This window comes from Papilio polytes, unplaced genomic scaffold (assembly GCF_000836215.1).
Source record: "Papilio polytes unplaced genomic scaffold, Ppol_1.0 DF820844.1, whole genome shotgun sequence".
Classification (NCBI taxonomy): Eukaryota; Metazoa; Arthropoda; class Insecta; order Lepidoptera; family Papilionidae; genus Papilio; species Papilio polytes.
The window spans coordinates 750,874-772,092 of NW_013528360.1; the positions used below are offsets into that span (position 1 = coordinate 750,874).

At 35.2% G+C, this 21,219-nt stretch overlaps 1 protein-coding gene across 1 annotated transcript; it reads right to left on the bottom strand.

Moving 5' to 3' along the window:
- Positions 1–10,959: 10,959 nt before the first annotated feature.
- Positions 10,960–19,949, bottom strand: LOC106110173. Its single transcript, XM_013291902.1, has 10 exons — positions 19,801–19,949; positions 19,386–19,429; positions 18,419–18,604; positions 17,268–17,439; positions 16,421–16,590; positions 15,454–15,616; positions 14,738–14,872; positions 14,069–14,211; positions 12,826–13,665; positions 10,960–11,774 (listed from the first exon to the last, which is right to left on the bottom strand). The coding sequence occupies exons 2-10, from the start codon at positions 19,416–19,418 to the stop codon at positions 11,427–11,429; spliced, it is 2,190 nt and encodes a 729-aa protein (XP_013147356.1). The 5' UTR covers positions 19,419–19,429; positions 19,801–19,949; the 3' UTR covers positions 10,960–11,426.
- Positions 19,950–21,219: the final 1,270 nt, after the last annotated feature.

The window sequence follows — 21,219 nt, forward strand, 5'->3', positions numbered from 1 at the left end:
TACTAGCAGTTCCCAGGCGACTTCATTCGCATAAACTTATGAAAATTTTATTTTATTGTTTACAACTGTCAAATTATCAATAGCAAATGTCAAAATGACATGACATGACAAACCTTAGCAATCTTACTTTCTTGATGTTGGCAGCAACTTATGGTCTCTTTCCCACATTAGGATTTTATCCAAAATTTTTACCCCCTAAGTTTGATGGCGTGAAAATATATAGCCTTAAGCGTGATGTAAGTGTAGGGCTTTTTATTAAAAAAAGAATTATTCAAATATATGCTGTTATTGCTGACATCTTAGGCAACAAAGAAGTGTGTTTACACTTTATTATAATAGTATAGATTTGTATTCGTTGCTTTTATTTAATAATCGTAAAACAGTTTATGGACAATTGGAAGCTATTAGCCTTATGTAAGTAACGCGGTTCGAAAATCTTAACAAAGAAAAAACCGGTTCTTCGAGTGAGAGTCGAATGCTTCGTAAACTTGCTAATTTTTTGTATAAAATCGATTTTCAGAAACTGATAAATTGTGCATTTGGTTGTTTACTATTACATTTGTTACATGTTTGAAAAAAATAATAAAAAAACATACATACGAATACCTCCTTTTGGGAAGTCGGTCAAAAAGTGTTTTGCTTAATACTTCCATTATATTTGTTTCGATTTATGTTATTTTAGCTAGTAAATATGTTAATTTTGTACATCATTTTAACAGAAAACTATATTCGATCTTGTTTAGATCAACTTTTTAAAATCTTATGAATTGGTTCTCCAGATATTTCTTTCAAATTTTGTTTTAGCGTAGCGCGATTCTTTAGATGGATATTTGTTACAGCATATCTTAAAAATATTAGCGGATATCGAAGAAATGTAGCGCAGATGTAAAACATAATCTAGGACAACAGGCCACTTACTAAGTTTTTAATTCCGCGGACAAAGTCGTGTGCAAATCTAGTTTAATAATAAAACTTTCTAAACTTCAATCAGAATACTAAAGTTCATCAAAAAAACGTTATGTGCTTTAAACTGACGGCTACTTTCGCATACATGGCCTAATGAGAAAAAGGTAAATATTTTTATTCCCATCATATAAATATTATAAATGCGAAAGTTATGATGGATGGATGTTTGTAGCCGAAACGACTAAACGGATCTCCATGAAATTTGGCACAGGCTTAGAGCATAGTCTGGAAGAACACATAGGCTACTTTTTATCCCGGGAATAGTTACCGTTCCCGTGGGATTCATTGATTTCGTTTTTTAATGTTTACTCGATCATTCTGCAACGGTTCAACATATTTTTATTGAAATTTGGCACAGATATAAAACCAAGTCTGGAGTACACTTGGGATAAGGTTCACCCCTGAGAAATGTCCGGTTCCCGAGGGATACGTAGCTTTTTGTATTTTCTATAGTTCGTATGTTTTTTAATCACAGGCGGACGAAGTCGCGGGCAACAGCTAGTAATATTATAAATGCGAATGTTTCGATGGATGGATGGATGTTTGTTAAGAGTTTGTAGCCTAAATAGCTTAACGGATTTCGAAGAAATTTGTTAGAATTAGAGGACAGACTGAAAGAACACATAGGCTCACTTTGTTTCTTTTTAATTCCACGCGGACGGAGTCGCGAGCGAAAGCTAGTAGACAATATTTTGATAAATTATCGATTCAAAGTGAACATCACTAACGGAAACCGTCATCCATGTTTGTACGCCTTACAGACCGTTACCGTCAATTCATTTGTAATTAATTCCGTGACGCGGCCAAAGTTTATAAAATTAAAGCTGCGATGTAGGCTACGGTGTAAGGGGAGGCGAGGCCTTGACACAGAATCACTAGACCGGCAATGTTTCACTTTTAAAACAAATGCGCATTATCATAAAGCGTTGATTCTTCATAGACAGGACGACTCGATTTATTTCGATGTTTTTCAATCGATTAATCGATATCGATTTTTAATCTAAATTTTCAGTCACAAAACTCTTGTAATTTAGTAAAAGTGTATATTATTGTAGTTTTTATATGAAAAATCCATTTATTTCATAGTACAGATATCATAAGCATTTGCCCAAGATATTTCCGCGGGCAAACTAAAAAAAAAATTAATTAAAATTGGTAAATATCTTGGGAAACCATACAAGTAAAACAATTTCTCAGCAAAGAATTTCCTTAATGTTGATTTATTCACTACTAGCTTTTGCCCGCGATTTCGCCCGCGTTAAATTTGTAAGTTCAAAACTTACGTTCGCCCTGTTAGTTTTAGATTAGTGAATTTTTAAAGCCGGAGTCCAGAAACACGCTGTTTATTAATAGTTCCCAAACATTAGTAATAATAAAATATAGCCTATGTTACTCACAGATATATTACCTTTCTGATGGTGAAAGAATTTTTAAAATCGGCCCAGTAGTTTTTGAGTTATTTCAAAACATACAAAAATACAAATCTTTCCTTTTTATAAGATTAATACAGATTAAATTACACAGTTTCATTAAAATTTCAGTTTTTATCAAAATTAGAAAACGTTAAAAATATTTTTAATAGTATTTCGATGGCCCCTAAGTAAACTATCGTATATATATAATTAGTATTTATCAAATTAATTTATAACATACAAGGTATAAATCGCATAATTGTGACTTACGATAGTCTACGTAGGAGCCATGAATGTGTTTTTAAAATATAATTATACTTGCATGTTATTTGATAATTTGTACTTTTTTATATTTTGCTGTAAAATATGCATATATCAAAATTAGATCATACTTCATACTAATATTAGAAATGCGAAAGTTGAGATGGATGTTTGTTAGAGTTTGTAGTCTAAACGACTGAACGGATTTCGACAAAATTTTGTATGGATGCAGAGGATAGTCCGGAAGAACATATAGGCTACTCACTTTTGTTTTTTTTTTAATTCCACGCGGACGGAGTCGCGCGCGAAAGCTAGTTTTAAATAAACTAACAATTTAAAATTAATCTTTTATCTTTGTGAGAACTCAATAAAGTCAAATTACTTAATAATTGGTTAAAAATATCCAAAGCAATCTTTTGATTCGCAATAAAAAAAGAATAAATAAAATAATTCAAATGTCCATAAAAAGTCTAATTTAAAATTTAATCAAAGATCTTATATTTTTATCGTGAGATAAAATGCATAAAAGTCCCACAAAATATGCTCAATCAATTCAAGTAACTTTATTGATTTAGGAATAAAATTCTCTAGAGATTATATTCAAACAGCTTTCCCAAGCGACTATGTATGCGTGGAATTAAAAAAGGCAAAAGCAAATAGCCTATGTGTTCTTCCAGACTGCTCTGCATCTATGCCAAATTTCATTAAGATCCGTTCAATAGTTTAGGCGGTAAATACAAACAAACATTCATCTAAATTTTTGCATTTATAATACAGCAGATCCTCGATAAGTTAAAGTCCAAGGGAAACGTAAAACATTTTAGGTTATAGTTTTAAGTTATCAAGGGTCTATGTTGTAGAGGTTTTGGGCTCAGAGGGCTATAGAGGTAAGATGTATAGATTACTATATTAATTTTTTTTTCTTTTTACAAACTACATACGAAAATCACAACTCAACCAAGGGCTTAGCTGTGAACAAAATATTTCGAAAAGGCTCTACTATCAAGCGGAGCTTTTAAGATTGCATTAATATCGAATAAACTTCAACATGAAATATAGTATAGTGCTACAAACTTCTCTGACCCGATGATCAATAAAACTTAAGTAGCATAGTAGTGCATTTCATCGTAAAATGCCACTGTAACTTTTAAAACTGCCGTCTCTTTCCTTATGGGAATAAAAGGGACACACTAATGCAATATCACGCCAAATGACTTTGTAGCATCAGACATGTCATTAAGCCTTGTTGGGACAAGTTAATTAGTTCAATTATTGACTTCCGTTTGTTGCACCTGGATGGAATATAGGAAGTCGATAAAGGGCTTGTTGAAAAGGGAAATGAACCTCAAATGTTCGCGTTTCGTCTGATGTAGTGCCGGACGCCTAATTGTAGGGATACCCAACCGTCACCCCGCTCTGTCCCTACGTGGCGACAGATAAGAATAAAGAGTTCCATCCGTCCCACCTTTTGCGGTTGGAACTTTACTTCATAACGGTACCTGTCACCTTGTTGGTGATGGTGGGACGGATGAAACTTTTTATTCTCACGTGGGCACAGAGCGTGGTGACGGTTGGGAATAATCCAATTTTAGTCCCTTTTCCTTTCCACCCTGTTTTTAAGAGGATGGGAAGGAAAAATGGATTGATGCCGGAGGAGACATACAGTAAGGGGAAATCTCCTGTTTAAGATGTTCTAGATTTTTTACATTTTTTCCACCAGAGGGCGACCCCTGTCGACGCCGATACCGGACTTCGTAAGATTTCAAAATATTTTATGTAATTTGTCATTTCTGTATTTGTTTTTTTTATTGTTGTATATTTTATAGGTGGATTTTGTCATCTTAAGTTGTGATAAATGCTTGTTTTAGTATATTTATTATTTTGTTTGTATTAAAATTAATTAAGGAAATCAATGTTTTCGGTTTCGGTTATAAAAAAACATTGACTTATTTATATGTTTACTTATTATTTTTTGGCTACAAATAAAAAAGAAATGTAAACAATATTAATATAGATAAGTTGAAAACAAGTGAAAGTTGAATATAACCAGTATTGTCCACTTCTAAAACATGCATAACAAAATTTTTCATTTCTCTCGCTCCATCTATTTCATTCTCTTTCTCTCATTTTTTCACACCATATAAAATATTAAGAAAACAATTTGTTTGACTGTAATTGGAAAGCAAGTTACGATGTGCCGTAACCTAGGACTCAAGATTAACACTTATAAAACTACTATAGCCAGCTCTGGCAATAGACTGACCTATCGAACGGTATCGCCGTGAGTCAGCAGTTTAGCGAACAGCAAAGAGCAAGGGGAAAGTTATGCATTTGTTAATAAATTTATACTGACGAATTATATGATAAGTTGTCATTTAAATATGATATTATCAATTTGCCCTTATCCCTTACGGAGGGTCGGCACAGTATGTGCTCTTCAATACATCTCTATCAGCCATATCTGAATCCACTCCTTTCTTAATCATATCCTCTTTCACACAATCCATCCATACTTTCTTCGGTCTTCCTCTTTTGTAGCCATCCACATCCATTCTTAACACTTTCTGGTTTATGTCTCCATCGTCTCGTCGCATAACATGTCCATACCACGCTAACCTTTTGCTTCTCAATTTCTCCACCATTGGCGTTTTCAAACTTCCTCTAATATACACATTCTTAATTTAAATTTCATAAACGAATGAATAACGGCTCTACTAATGTACAATTTTCCGGTGACGGTATAAACTACCTTTAGACCCGGAGGGGTCATCATCAGGCCGAGTCAGGAAGAGACACTCGGCGAGGTGCGACGAGAACTCGAAGAAAGCGACTTAGCACCGTCACCAGACCGTACGTGAGTTGAGCCGTTTTTAATTCGTATATAATGTCTCACGAAAGTTTAAAAAGGTATGACTGTATTTTTATAAAAGCAGCGGTAACCGAGGTGAACATCGATTTACAGTGGTAGAGCCCGCTTTAACATCTTCGCAAGTATGGGACGGCTCGCCTGGTGTAATACCATGACCACACAGAAAACAGGCGTGAAGTGGAAGCGATTCCGCGATTCGTCTGATGAATGTGGTGCCGGAGGCCTAATTTTAGTCCCTTTCCCTTTCCACCCTTTCCTTAAGAGGAAAGGATAAGAAAGAAAAGTGGATTTGACGGTGGAGGAGACGCATAGGAAGGGGAAATGTCCTCTTTATGTGCGTCTTCTCCTCCGTCAAATAAGGTAGGCAACGCTTCTGCAATTGAGGATGTCTACGGGCAGCGGCCGCTTTCCATTTCGTCGATTCAGGTGGCAGCTTGTCGTTTGTCACCTGATGTTAAAAAAAAATATATTTAACACAATTATTTAGTAGTTTTATGTATTTTAAAGAAATAAATGTTAATCAATGTATGTTTTTTGTTTTTTAAACTAGATTGTTACTCGATATTTGTAAGTTTACAATGTTTTGCAATATCCAATGAGTTCGGTTTAAAACCTGAACCATGCCCTTGACACACAAGTAAAGCGAGATTTCGTCATCATTTCTCGAATGTCGTCAACTTGTGTTATATTTTAATATTATTCTTTTAACAAAACTTGTACTAGTGGTATTTTTTTAGTTGTTACGTTAAAATAAAGTCATTCTTTCCAATAAAAGTTTTTTTTTTATTTTCCAACATATTTCTTAATTTGTTGTAGTTATCTATACTTCTATACTAACATAAAGAGAAAAGATTTGTTTTTTTGTATGTATTAAAAAAGCTTTAAATGGTTTTAACTCAGTAGTCTGAGTCGATTTAAAAAACTACGTTATCATTGAGTTACATAGGCTATGTTTTTATTATTAAATATCACACGTGGACGAAGACGCGGGCAAAAGCTAGTGTATAAATAAGCTAGGGCCGAACTTTACACGCAATACCTAACCCTTTTTAACTGCGTCGTAGAATTCAACCCTTCACTTTAATACTGCGCAGTACACGCATCGTGTAAATAACAATACATATACACCTTATGTATGGGGAATGTTATTGTTTATAAATACTAGCTGTTCGCGACTTCGTCCGCGTGTAATTAAAAAGATATCGCCTATGTCACTGACAGCTAAGTTACCTTTCTAACGGTAAAAGAATGTTTAAAATCGGCCCATTAGTTTTTGAGTTATTTCAATACATACAAAAATACAAATCTTTCCTCTTAATAATAGTACTAGCTTTCGCCCGCTACTGCGTCCGCATAGAATTTAAAAAAAAAAACAAAAGTGAGTTACCTAAGTGTTCTAGATTATCCTCTACGTCTATGCCAAATTTTATCGAAATCTGTTGAGCCGTTTAGTCTACAAACTTCAATAAACATCCATCCATCCAAACCTTCGCATTTATAATACTAATATAATATAGTATAATAGTATAGTAACATCGTTTTACATTTTCCTGTATACATGACTGTCCTAACTGACAGAAATAACTTAGTTCGTAATGCAACTTGGACTAAACCGTTCCCACTGGCGAAACATTTACATATAAATTAATGATGCAGAGACATAAGTGAACCGAAAACTTAGGTCATGAATGTTGAATTTAAAAACACTGGAAACAAGATTTAAATTAGAAAAAGTATTTTATTATGAGAACTCAGTCTAAACTGTAGTCACATAGAAAATTTACTACATTGCTAAAGCGCATGCTGTTCCCAGTTTTAATATAATTAAACTTTATGGTCCGATAAAGTATTTATTTGATGATCAATTTTATTGAAATTAGTTTTATTGCAGTAATTTGTTGCCATGGAATAAAATAATAATTTAAATTACCAATAACAGAAAAGGATTCATTTTTATTCTAGTTGGATTCAGTTACATTTGAATATGCACAAAATTTTAGTAAGTTCATAACTCAACAGTTTATAAAGTTCTCCACGTAAATTTGTTACTATTATTCTCAACTAGATGGCGTTGTTTTCAATTTGTAAAATCAAATTTTTCTTCGTGTAATATTTAGATGCGCACTATTTGCCAAGTAGACAATAAACAGAAAAAGGATTTGCCCTTCCTCTTATCTCCCAGGTGTCAATATCAACTTCTACTTCGAGTACTTCGTTCTTTTGGGAAGTAAAAAAAGGGGAAAACCCAGTCTTTCTTGAATAAAAACTCTGATATCCTGTGTTATTTCCTCATCTATAAGCTACTGTTTTAATTTTTTTAAGAAACTGTCTCGCAAGAATGAGAAGGAAAGATAAGGGAAGGTTTTTGAATGGAGCGGGAATAACATCTTTTCGTATGTCCCTCCAGTCCTGTTTGTAGTTATAGATGTCTATGGACAGGAGTCGCTTCTGAGGAGCGGGCGCACACCTTTGACTTAACTATCACACAACTGCTGTCCGATTGTGTGTAATATGACATGTAACAATATAATGTAACAGTGGTAGTGCCCGCTTTAATATCTAAGCACGAATAGGCCGGCACGCCCGGTGTAAGACCACGACCACACAGAAGACAAATTCCGTGTTTCGTCTGATGAGTGTGGTGCCGGAGGCCTAATTTAAGTCTCTTTCTCTTTACCACTCTTTTCTTATAAGGAGAGGTTGGGAAGAGGATTTGACGATGGAGGAGATGCGTAGGAAGGGGAAATATCCTCTTTATGTGCGTCTCCTCCTCCGTCGTATAAGGGTAGACAACGCATCTGCAATTGCGGATGTCTATGGGCAGCGGTCGCTTAGCCATTTTGGCGGATTCAGGTGGTCGCTTGCTCGTCTGCCACCTCATGTTATATAAAAAAAAATTGTCGATTCTTTCGCAGCCAATTTAACTTTTTTTTTTATAACATAAGGTGGCAAACGAGCAAACGGCCACCTGAAGTCGCCAAAATGGCGAAGGGACCACTGCCCATAGACATCCGCAATTGCAGATGCGTTGCCTACCCTTATCAGACGGAGGAGGAGACGCACATAAAGAGGATATTTCCCCTTCTTATGCATCTCCTCCACTGTCAAATCCACTTCCTCTTCCCATCCTCTTTTTATAAGAAAAGGGTGGTAAAGAGAGGGACTTAAATTAGGCCTCCGGCACCACACTCATCAGACGAAACACGGAATTGTTTCCATTTCACGTCTGTCTTCTGTGTGGTCGTGGTATTACACCGGGCGTGCCGGCCCATTCGTGCTAAGATGTTAAAGCGGGCACTACCACTGTTACTGTTTATTTGCACAACTAAAAATCGAGTAGTATATAAGCACATAGGAATCAAAGCGAGATTAAACCTATGTTCCATAATGTTTATAAGATACGGGTTTCTAACCAAGAATGGGTTTGAATAATCACATCTGATAACTTAATCAGCCCGTGAACTTGGTGCTTGCAACTGTCGATATATCGAGAACTAAAATCCAATCGCAGTAAGATACCCGTATCTTACGAACATTGTAAAAACATGGACAGTTTAAATTTGCTTAGTTTCAGATATGTGCACGTCATTATTGTAACTCTTTGTACTAGGTTTGTAATAGAACTGCGCTTCTGCATCCGCAAGTTCGGAACTTCCCCAAGAAATGATGACTCCGCATCCGTTATTTCTTAAGCGGAGTTATAACGAAGGTTAATTTGCGTCTTTAACGCGAGTGGGGCGCTTAGGTATCACCGCGCGGGCGTGATATGTCAACTAACTATAATTGTTATACATTACATTTTCACAATAAACTGTATCTTGAAATTGTGTACCAATCTGTATTTTGAATTAACGTAGTTAGTTTTTATTTCTTTAATAAATCGCAATTAATATTTTATTATTGTCCTCCGCTTCCGCCTCCCTTAACCTCCACTTCTGCAAAGGTGAAGCCCTTCGCCTCCGCATCCGTTAAAATGGCCTCCATTACAACCCTACTTTGTACAGTCAGACACAAGTTTGTAAGAATGCAACGCGTCGATTGTTCCGTATTCGTAGTTCACAAATGTTTATGATAATATCATTGTATTGCATAATTATTTATGTGCGCTTGAATTATTTATATAACGTTACAATAAAAACGTGTATGAATCATAATTTGAGGCAACGTCAATAATTTTTTTACGCCTTTCATCACCTTGGCATTGTATTTAACGACTTTATAAATAAAGAAATATCAAATTCAATACATGGGCTATTATCTATGCTCTATACTATTATGATAAAGCGTAAACACACATTTCTTTGTTGCCTAAGATGTCAGCAATTACAGCATATTTTTGAATAATTCTTTTTTAATAAAAAGCCCTAAACTCACGTCACGCTTTATTGGATAAAAACCCTAATGTGGGAAAGAGACCATAAATTGCTGCCAACATCAAGGAAACAAGATTACCAAGGTTTGTCATGTAGTCATTTTGACAGTTGTAATTGATAATTTGACAAATGTAAACAATAAAATAAAATTTTCACAATTTCATGCGGATGAAGCCGCACGGGAACAGCTAGTCTATACTAAAGAGGAAAGATTTGTATTTTTGTATGTATTGAAATAACTCAAAAACTACTGGGCCGATTTTAAAAATTCTTACACCGTAATAAAGGTAAATTATCGGTGAGTATAGGCTGTATTTTTTTAAATTCCACGCGGACGAAGTCACGAGCAACAGCTACAAATGATAAAGTTTGGATGGATGGATGTTTATTACATAATTACCTTAAAAAAAGCTTGAGATATTGATGAAATTTTCCACAGATGTAGAACACACTGGAAGCACAACATAGTCTATTTACTTTTTTTTTTCATTTTTACATGGACGAAATCTCGCTTGTACTTTCATATTTTCAGTGTAAACAGTTATGTGTGTGGTAATCCGGTAGAGGTAGACATAGAAAGAGACGGATGGATTGTGTGAAAGGTGACATGATCAAGAAGGGAGTGATGACTGAGATGACGTATAGTTATTTGGAGGACAAAAACCTGTTGTGCCAACAGGAGTAGGATAAGGAGAATGATGAGTGCAAATAAGATTTTGTAGAAATTGTGAAATTTATAAAAAAGACCCAAAAACTGTATTTTTGAGGGAATAGTGTTTTTCAAATAAAAGACAAATTCAAAATAATTTCGTTTGATTTTATTTCATCAGTCATGTTAAATATCTACGAAAACAACAAAAACATATAACAAACAATCCGTGGTATAAAATAAATGTTCCACAAACTTCAGTATAAGTGTAAAAGTTCCAGTACAGTGGCGGAAATCTGCGGTGTTCCACTTTAGGAAATATTGCCTCGAGATAAACTCTTACAAACAACTACAGTAGAACATCGATAAGTTAAAGTCGAAGGGAAACGCACAAAATATTTTAAGTTATAGAGGTTTTAAGTTATCAAGGGTCTATGTTATAGAGGTTTTGGGCTCTGAAGGGAAGGGAATATTATTTTATGAAGTTATAGAAGTTTTTATGTTATCGAGATTTTACTGTAGTTAACAGAGACAATAAAAAAACTAGCACAGTATAAAAACCGCATTTGTACAGATAAGACAAGTAATTCTCATTCCTTTAATTTTTATTCCTAGTTAAGGAGCCAATGCGATATTGATCCTGTAATTAATGATTATACAAAAAAGAAACTTATTACTATATCAAATAAATATTATTTATAAATAATAAGAACAATACAGCTTATATGCTGTATTAAATTTTTGTTCCGCGTCAAGTTGCAAAATGTCCAAACGATTGTAGATTTTAGGAACACCGTCAGTTTCCCCGACTGTACATAGCGTGTCTCTGTTTATTCAAAGAGAATGACAAGGACAATACGAAAGTCATGGAGTTATATTTAGAAAATTCCAGAACATTACTGAGTTAAAGATTCAGAACTTTCTGGAACAACTTTATTAATATATCTTCTCGTGGTCCTCATTCTGGCCGCGGCGATACTATCGAAAACCCATTTGGAGCTCACTTGGTTCTCTTCATTACCTATAATTATATCGTAATCTCGAACATTCGGTCCGCCATTTTGTGTGTTCCCGCCATTTTGAACGCCGCCATGTTGCACAGCAGCGCCACATAGCGTTAGAAGTTGTACAACCGCGTGTGTTTGTTCGGCGCCAGGCGCGACGCGCACCCGCATACCGTTAAATACGTCATACGCGTATTCGGAACGCATCCTGCCTAAAGCCTGCCTTTCTATACGCGCTTTCTAAAAAAAAACACTGTTTTAATCTATGTATTATGTTAGTATGCAAAATTAATTAGCATTTTGTACACAAAGTGTAAATAAAATTCAGTGTAAACTCCACATAACGTCCCTCGATTTTACGACAAACTCCCTAAAGCGTCGAAATCAATTGGCTTTGGTATGTTTAACTTGTCTTCCATAACAATACACTCACCAGCATTACATCCACTCAAATTAGTAAAAACTGCGCTTAGTAAAAACTAAGCTCTTTTGTCCTTTATCGCGAAGATGGCTCAATATTGCAAGAAATAAGTAAAATAAGTAAAAAAGTACGAAATAATTACTGTTGCAGCAAAAGACGTCAGACGAAAATAACAGACTACACAATAGCGTTCAAACAAGATTATTTTTTATATGTGTTACTACTAGATAACTAACACTAGATTAAAATAAACTTTTTCTTTTCTAACTCTGATTTTAACAATTCTCTATAACGCCATAAAATGGACAATCCCTTCAGTGTTGTTATATAGAGTTCGCACAGGTTGGAAGTAATATAAAATTAACTTTTCTTTTTCTAATTCTGATTTTCGACAACTCTCTATAACGCCATAAAATGGACAGTCCCTTCAGTGTTGTTATATAGAGTTCGCACAGGTTGGAAGTAATATAAAATTAACTTTTCTTTTTCTAATTCTGATTTTACGACAACTCTCTATAACGCCATAAAATGGACAGTCCCTTCAGTGTCGTTATATAGAGTTCACACAGAATGGAAGTAATACTTAGGCTCTAATGCTCGCTACACAACTGCGGTCATACTTAAGTCGAACGTAACACTATCGTGTGTACAAATTACTGTTACTGAAAACAGTACAATTTCATAGTTTAAATATTGCTTACAAACGTCAGTTCTAACTTTACCTACTGTTAAGTAAAAAGTGGTATAGCGGCTTAAGTTACTTTGAGTCTTACATTTTCATACTTAAAGATATGTTGGTTAAAAAGAGATTCAAAAATCCGCAAAGGCTTTTATTGTTCCAAATAAGTTTAATAAAATATTTTCACTTACCATAGCTATTTTCCTCAAATGCGGCACTTCATAACCGTAGTGATGTAACCATCGTTTGGCCTCAAATGAATCCTTCGCCCATTTGGCGAACAGAACTCTACAACCTCTGGCAGCGCCCAGTAATGCGTTGACCGTTCTTAATTTATCATTTCTAACTCCAATAATACCAATTTTGTTTGCGTTGTCAACTGGTGTTGCATTTGTTGCCATGTCAACTTCCAGCATTTTGTCAACTTCTGCCATATAGTCAACTAGCGGCGAATTAACTTCCGCAACATTGTTAACGTTTGCCATATTGTTAACGTCCGCAATATTGTTAACGTCCGCAATATTGTTAACGTCCGCAATAATGTCAACGTCCGCAATATTGTTAACGTCCGCAATATTGTTAACGTCCGCAATAATGTCAACGTCCGCAATATTGTTAACGTCCGCAATAATGTTAACGTCCGCAATATTGTTAACGTCCGCAATATTGTTAACGTTTGCCATATTGCTAACGTCCGCAATATTGTTAACGTTTGCCATATTGCTAACGTCGGCCATATTGTTAACATCCGCAATATTTTTAACGTTTGCCATATTGTTAACTCCAACTCCAGTTCCTGAGATCCCAGATATATTCTTTTTAGACGCCACTTGACTGTAGATAAAATTTATAATATCCCGTTTTTCTTTAGCTCTCGTATTTTGTGTAAAATTTTGTACATTATCCTGTTTACATGAACCTAATAATACATGTGTGGTTGTTTTATTAACTTCTTTCTGTATACGACCGTTTAGACTTCGTATAGCGTTGTGAGCCTCGAGTCTTTCTGCGCGGGACATACCTGTTAATACCTGAAATTAAATCAATTGTTTATTTTGAATACTTTTGATTATTAATACTTAAAAATAATATTTATGTTGGTAAGTAAAATTAAATAGATTTGGGATCTAACTAGGATTTTCTAATTATTGCAATAGCGTTGCCTTCCTTTCATCAACAAAGAGGATTAGATTTTATTAGGAATTTTCCTCTACCTACTTCCATTTCCTTCTTCCATCTTTTTCTTGTACGAAAAGGGTGGGAAAAGAGGGCTAAAATTAGGTTTCAGTTTAATTGGTAGAGTCAATTTTAACATCTTAACTCTGTGAGGCCGGATTTGTATTTTTTATGTAACATAGGTTATATTTTTATTATTTAATTTCACGGGGACGAAGTCATAATAGCTAGTATTAGTATAAAAAGTACAGTAAATACCACTCTGTAGGTGTGCGTGTCTGTAGCGTGCGCGTGCGCGTTCGCTGTGGTGGTGCGCAGTAACTTGCGCGCTAAGCGGCTTGCGCGCGCCAACTCCCGGCGCTGCTCATACGTCAGCGGCTTAGCAGACGTGCGCTCCACATCTGAAGTTAGGGAATAATTAAAAAATTTGAAATAGCGCCATCTATTGACGGCATTATTAATGATTTTAAAATTTAGATCAGCGCCATCTATTAACAGTACAATTAAACATTTTTTTTAAATTTGAAATAACTGTAACGTTAAATTTAAATGTATTATAAATGCGAAAGTTAAAATGGACGGTTTTTAATGAAATTTGGTATCGATGTAGAAAATTTGGAAGAAAACATAGGCTATTCTTTATTTTATTCCGCGCGGATCAAGTTGCGAAACCTTTTTAGGAAATAAATACTTAAATAGTGTTAGGATCTAATTGTGAATAGCGCCATCTATCGTCTGTATTATAAAACGAAGATTTTTAAAAACAGTTACTAAATTAATTATTAGGTGTAAGTAACATTTTATTCTTTTATAGTAAACTCGAAAAACAATTCAAGACAAGACTTAAAAATGAAAAAAAAGTTATGTTAATTGAGATTTGAACTCAAAATCAGTTCAGTCGTTTAGAAATATCATATAAATATTTACCTGTTTCAATACCACTGGTTTTTGTTAATTCTGGCTCCTTCTGTGTGAACAGCTTTCTTTTGGACTTGACCGGCTGCGGCGGTGTGCGGGCAGCCTGCGGCCGGCGCGGCGCCGTGTTCACCCGCGCTTCCATATCTGTGGAGGCTCAACATACATTGGTGTGCATACTGGTTGATATTATGTCCAGTGTAACTTGAGATTATACAAGTGAAATGAGAGTTTGGTATGAAGACACCATTTTGCTTAACGGATTGTGATGAAATTTTTACAGAGATGTAGAATATAGTCTGAAGTATACTAACAACCTTAAAAATAAACCGAGTATAAGCAAACATTAGTACAAAAGCTAGTAAGTTTTTTTATAACTTCGCGTGCCCGAAGTCGCGGGCAAAAGCTAAATTAGAAAATTTTTATATATCAATATCCTTAATACAAAGTTTATTGTATGAAATATTGTTCTTATCATATTGGTCCTAATTTTATTGTAACATACAATAACAGTGTTAGAGCCCGCTTTAACATCGAAAGGATGGGAAGGGAAAGTGGATTTGACGGTGGAGGAGACGCATAGGAAGGGGAAATACCATTTTATGTGCATTTCCGTCGATTAAGGGTAGGCAATCTGCAATTGCGGACATTTGGGCAACGGTCGCTTCGCCGTTTTACCACCTTGTAATATTAAAAAAAACATTGGTTCTAATTTAATTGTCACATACCAGTGTTGTCACGTGACGTGTCACGCTCGTCATGTGACGTGTCGACTGACGTGTTTGACGTGTCAGAATCGCTTGACAACCGCAGCGTCAGCTTCTTAGAGTCATCTTCCGTACTATCTGAGAGCAACGCTGCCAAACTTATATTCTCCATTTCAGCTTTTTTCTGCAGAATAAAAGAGACAGATATACTTCAGGTAATATAGTGAAGAATTTCATTAGACTATCCTTAGTGATTAGACAATAGTAAATGCTAACCAAATGTGTGTTGAATTCTACTTCTATCAATTTCAGATATGTGCGAATTATTCCCAACCGACACCCCGCTCTGTCCCCACGTGAAAATAAAAAGTTTCATCCGTCCCACTTTTTAGTTCCACTATCATCAATAAGGTTACAGATGGAATCGATATGAAATAAAATAAGTTCCAACCGTCCTCTCGTCGCAGGTGGGACCGATGAAACTTTTTATTCTCACGTGGGGACAGAGCGGGGTGACGGTTGGGAATAATGCGATATCACGACGTTTTCCTTCACCGTAAGTGCGCGCACACCTTTGTACAAACTATCGCACAACTGTTAAGTCTCCGATTCCTATCAGCTTATATGGTGCACATTACTCGATTTTTAGTTGTGCAACTAAATAGTTGAATTGTATGCGAAACAATCGACAATCGCACAAAAATTATAGACAAAGGTGAGAAAAGTACATATAAATATTTAAAAACACATGGGAATCGAACCCAGGAACTGCAGATTGTAATTAAACAATCGCATAGCACATCCTCTTTATGTGCGTCTCCTCCTCCATTGATTATGGCTAGGCAACGCATCCGCTATTACGGATGTCTATGGGCGTCGCTCGCTTCATAATTTTGAGAGATTCAGGTCGCCGCTTACTAGTTTGCCATCTTATAAAAAAAAAGGGACAGGAATGATAAGGGAGTAAATTTGGTCCGTAATATCATACAAGCATGATCCTCAAGGTCCGTGGCGAGGGTAGGTCTGAGGGTCGCGAGGGCGCGGGGAATGTGTCCTCCGGCAGGCGGCGGGCGCTCGCGGCGCACGCCTCCACCCACAGCGGCGACACCACGCGGCACGCCAGCGCACGCGCTCGCGAACGCACACTGGGGCAACCGTCTACACCAGGGTTACAAAATCCCAGTTAACCCAGCTCCCCCAGAAAAGGTAAAAAGGGGATGCCGTAATTTCGTTCGTAAGTAGCGTACCCAGTGGTACAATACACAATAAAAATTGACAATTGAAAATGACGTATCTGGCAATATTCAATTTTCCCTTCTCTTCTATATTAATTTTATAAAGAGGAAAGATTTTTATTTTTGTATGTATTGAAATAACTCAAAAACCACTTAACCGATTACAAAAACTATTGCATCATTAAAAAGGTACTTTATTACTGAGTGCATAGGCTATATTTTTGATTTCATGCAGGCCAAGTCGCGAGCAACAGCTAGTTTCTTATAAGAAAGAAGGATTTGACAGAGAAGAGGACACAAACAAAGATATTCCCTCATCCTGTCCATAAATAATAATTCCTAAGTTCTGCAGTTAAAAGGCCATGATTGTTAAGATAGTATTTCACTATCTTACTAACATTATAAATGCAAAAGTTTACATGGATGGATGTTTATTAGACTGTAGCCTAAACTGCTAGACGGATCTTAATGAAATTTGACATAGATGGAGAACATAGCCTGAAAAAAACACATAGGCCATTTTTTTTAATTTCATGCGGAGAAAATCATGGGTGGAAGAGATAAGAATCTCTGTAATGGAAGATCAACAAGTAGTCTTACCATGTGACCACACTAAGTGTGTGACGAGGTGTGTCCAGGCTGGCACCACGGTAGCACCGAGCGCGCTAAGTGCCGCCCTTAGCGCTAGTGCACGGCTGCTTGATCCAACTTCTACTAACGCCACAATACCGCGCAGAACCTCGCTACTGCTGCTTGCGTTACCACGTGTTAGCTGGTAAAAAATTACTCATATGATTTGCTGCGTTACAAAAAGAGATTTCACTGTAAAATTATGATAATAGTTACAGCCGCAATACTCCTAATTTTACTTAACAAATGCGAATGTTTAAATACATGTTATTATGCATCTTCAGATTGTCAAAAGCATAGATGTAGAAGATAAGCAGAAAGTACACAGGCTCTTAATTATGTTTTTAATTAAGCCCAGACAAAGTCACGGAATTTACCCTGGCAGGGTGCAGTGTAAAATATAGGCTGCATTTATATCAGATTTGTTTAAATTTTGCACTAAAGTTAGTATTTAATAAATTTCATTATGGGCTATGGCACTAAAGGTGATAATTTGAAAACAAAATAAAGAAAATGTAGATAAATAAAAAACTGTTTGGTACAAATTTAATCGAAAGGTTAGCATTAAATAGGTAATTAAATATTATGTAACACTAGCTGTTCCCATGCGGCTTCATCTGCATGAAACTATGAAAATTTTATTTAATTGTTTACATTCGTCAAATTATCAATAGCAAATGTCAAAATGACGTGACATGACAACCTTGCTTTCTTAATGTTGGTAGCAACTTATGGTCTCTTTCTCACATTAGGATTTCTCTTCAAAATATTTACCTCCCTAGTTTAATGGCGTCAAAATATATAGCCTAAAGCGTGACGCAAGTATAGGGCTTTTTATTGAAAAAATAATTATTCACAAATATGGTGTAATTGCTGACATCTTAGGCAACAAAGAAGTGTGTGTTTACGCTTCTATCATAATAGTATAGAGAATAGATAAGGGCCTGTCCCACCACTGGCTGATAAAGGCTTAAAAATGTTACTGTCAGATAAGGGAACAAAACCCGATATTTCCTTCACATATTTTACATGTTGGATTGTTATCAGACAATTTATTTTGTGGGACAGGCCCTAAGTCTAGTTAAGTAAATGTAATTTTTATTACACAACTTATCACTTACTCTCCGAGTCCCAGCTCCAAGATTATCACAAGCTGTAGTCACATATGTATGCTTTGCTGCTTTGATATTTTCTTGTTTCTTCTTCAATATATTAGTATTTTTCTTTGTATTTGATTCTTTGTCAGTCCCTTTCAGGGCTGACCACTCTTCTCTCAATTTCAATCTTTCCGCTACTGCTGAACGCCGCTGTAATTACAAGATTAAAATCGTTTTATTAAAAACTATAATATATCATTGCAGTTGACACCCCTACCCTACTGCAAACAATATGCAGTTGACACACATCTTCCCTGGCAACAAATAGTGGTAGAGCCCGACTATAACATCTTCACACGAATGGGTCGGTTCGCCCGGTGTAATACCACAACCACACGGAAGACAGGCGTGAAGTGGAAGCAATTCCGCGTTTCGTCTGATGAGTGTGGTGCCGGAGGCCCAACTTTAGTCACTTCTCCTTCCCACCCTTTTTCTTAATAGAGAAGGATGGGAATGGAACATGGATTTGGTGTTCCAGGAGACGCATAAGAAGGGGAAATATCCTCTTTATGTGCCTCTCCTTCGCCATTTTAAAGGATTTGGGTGGCCGCGTGCTCATTTGCCACCTTATGATGTAAAATAGGAACTTATATTTCTTATAGATATACAAACTACATCAAATAAGACCTTATTATAGATATCTGACCTTTTTAGACCAAGTCTATATCACATAGATTACAACATCCATGTGATATAGGCTTGGTTTAATTAAAGTTATAGTAACAAACTATATTAAGATTTATATTCAAAGCTTAACAAAATTCAATAGTGATAATGTTACCAAGTAGTTTATGTTACTCAGGAGTTACATTTTTTTTACTGTTGTATTTACAAGTCTTATTATATTTTAGTAGTTTGCATTTTGAAACATTTCTCCCATTTCTTATGATATTTTATAAACTTAATTTGGCTTAGTTACTAAAAGACTTACCAGACCAGCTGCAGTTCTATTTTCTTTATTCATTCTTTTTGTATCTGAAATTATAAATAGCTCATTAGTTATCATTTTAGGTGTTTTCGTGGACAATTTTTTACAAGTTACAATAAAACAATTTATTATTAGTTAATAATAAGTTAATAGTAGTAACAAAGTGGGAAAAAGATAGAACGATGATAAATCAAGAAGTAAACAGGTTTTGACTTGTTCGTTTGCTCCATCACGACTTATTGAAGGCTGAATTAAAACTATTTACTACGCTACTGCTATTTTATATATAAGTTACGTTCGAGTTTAGCACAAAAGTTACTAAACAGCATATAGTAGTTTAAATTATTCAATCTACACTATAAAACTTAATTTAATTACATCACTAAGGTCTAGTCTATATGCATTAAACTTAACATACCAAAAATATCGCAATTCTTGACCAGCAAGCCTTCGCTTACCAATTACCAAAAACGAGTAAATCATCAAGAACAGTTAAGACTAAGGTATTTTAACAAATTAGTGGGTAAGATTATTTTGTAAACAATAACAACTAAAGAGTAAATAAAATAACACTGTCAAAAGTATTTGACAATTGACATTGATATATCCAAAGAGTAAGTGAGCATCAGTTTAGAAATTCACAGATAACAAATATAATTTTGTGTCAAATAAATTGCCTCATGAATTTTAATAGTGAAATACACAGTTGCGTAATATTACGTAAATACCCCAAACGCTGATTCCTGCTGCTGCAAGATATATTATTATAAGTTCCGAGATAAATAGTTTGTAGGAAATGGTATTTGACATTTGCACATGAGCTATTATCTTTTTACTCGCGTTATTATTATATTTGCTTGACCAGTTTTGTTTGGTAGCAATAAAGATAACTTTTGTGGAATGTTCATATGATATCGTAATGACATGCTGTACCCTGATTTGTAAAGCCCGGTATTATTTTACTTATTTCCTAAACAGTCAGGTTATTTCATTAAGTTGTAAACAAAAAAACAAGCGGCTATAGTTTTAACACGGTTTTAAAGTTTGACATTTGTATGAGCTTTTTAATGTCAATATCAATTTTGACATTAACATTTTGTAGCGCGAAAAGGCGTAAAGCAATTGCCGCCGACATTTAACAAGTTAAACTTTGTACACTTGTTGTCAGGTCTTATTGAAAATACTGGGACTTTTAACGTCGGTGACATTTCGATGGAATTTTACGCTTTGATTTCCAAAGATTATTTCGTTATGATTTTCAGGATAGAGGCGACAATTCTGTAAAAGTTTAATTAGTAATGCAAATAGTTGCAATAAATGTTTGTATGTAAACTGTTAGATATTTCGACACAAATGACTTCCTTTAAAATAGACGGACAGACATATTAACAATGCTTGTAAATTACTTTAAATCACACAATTGAACTCCAATGCGACAACGCAAAGATATCGAACTTTCCGTGGTGACGACTAGAAAAATACTGAGCTTGTTGGCGATGGCGACTGAGCGCCGAGACTGCGACTGAGCGCCCGAGCTACTTCCCCCTACTATTCCCTTCGTTTCCTTATAATTTCCTAACAATATTGTTGTTTTAAATAAAGATAAATGGAACAGATTAACAAATAGCTTTTAAGAATACAGAATACATTAAAATAGTTAAAAAGCAAACAAAACGGAAGATAATAGTTTTTCTTAATATCAAAGCTTTTACAAATCTTGGGAGTCCAATACAATTAGATTAGTTTAGATATTTCACTGTTCCTGAGGTACCCGAAATACAAGCTAATTTAAAATAAACCGTTTATAATAAGTTTCGATGTAAGTCTTCAGATTTTA

Bases quoted from the DNA above. Each gene is read 5' to 3' on its own strand.
- LOC106110173 (XM_013291902.1), bottom strand. From the start codon at position 19,418: ATGAATAAAGAAAATAGAACTGCAGCTGGTCTG. The intron at 14,873-15,453 runs GTATGTGACAAT...GAGCCTCCACAG, and splicing joins CACGTCACGTGACAACACTG to ATATGGAAGCGCGGGTGAAC. The intron at 11,775-12,825 runs GTAAGTGAAAAT...GTTTTTTTTTAG, and splicing joins ATTTGAGGAAAATAGCTATG to AAAGCGCGTATAGAAAGGCA.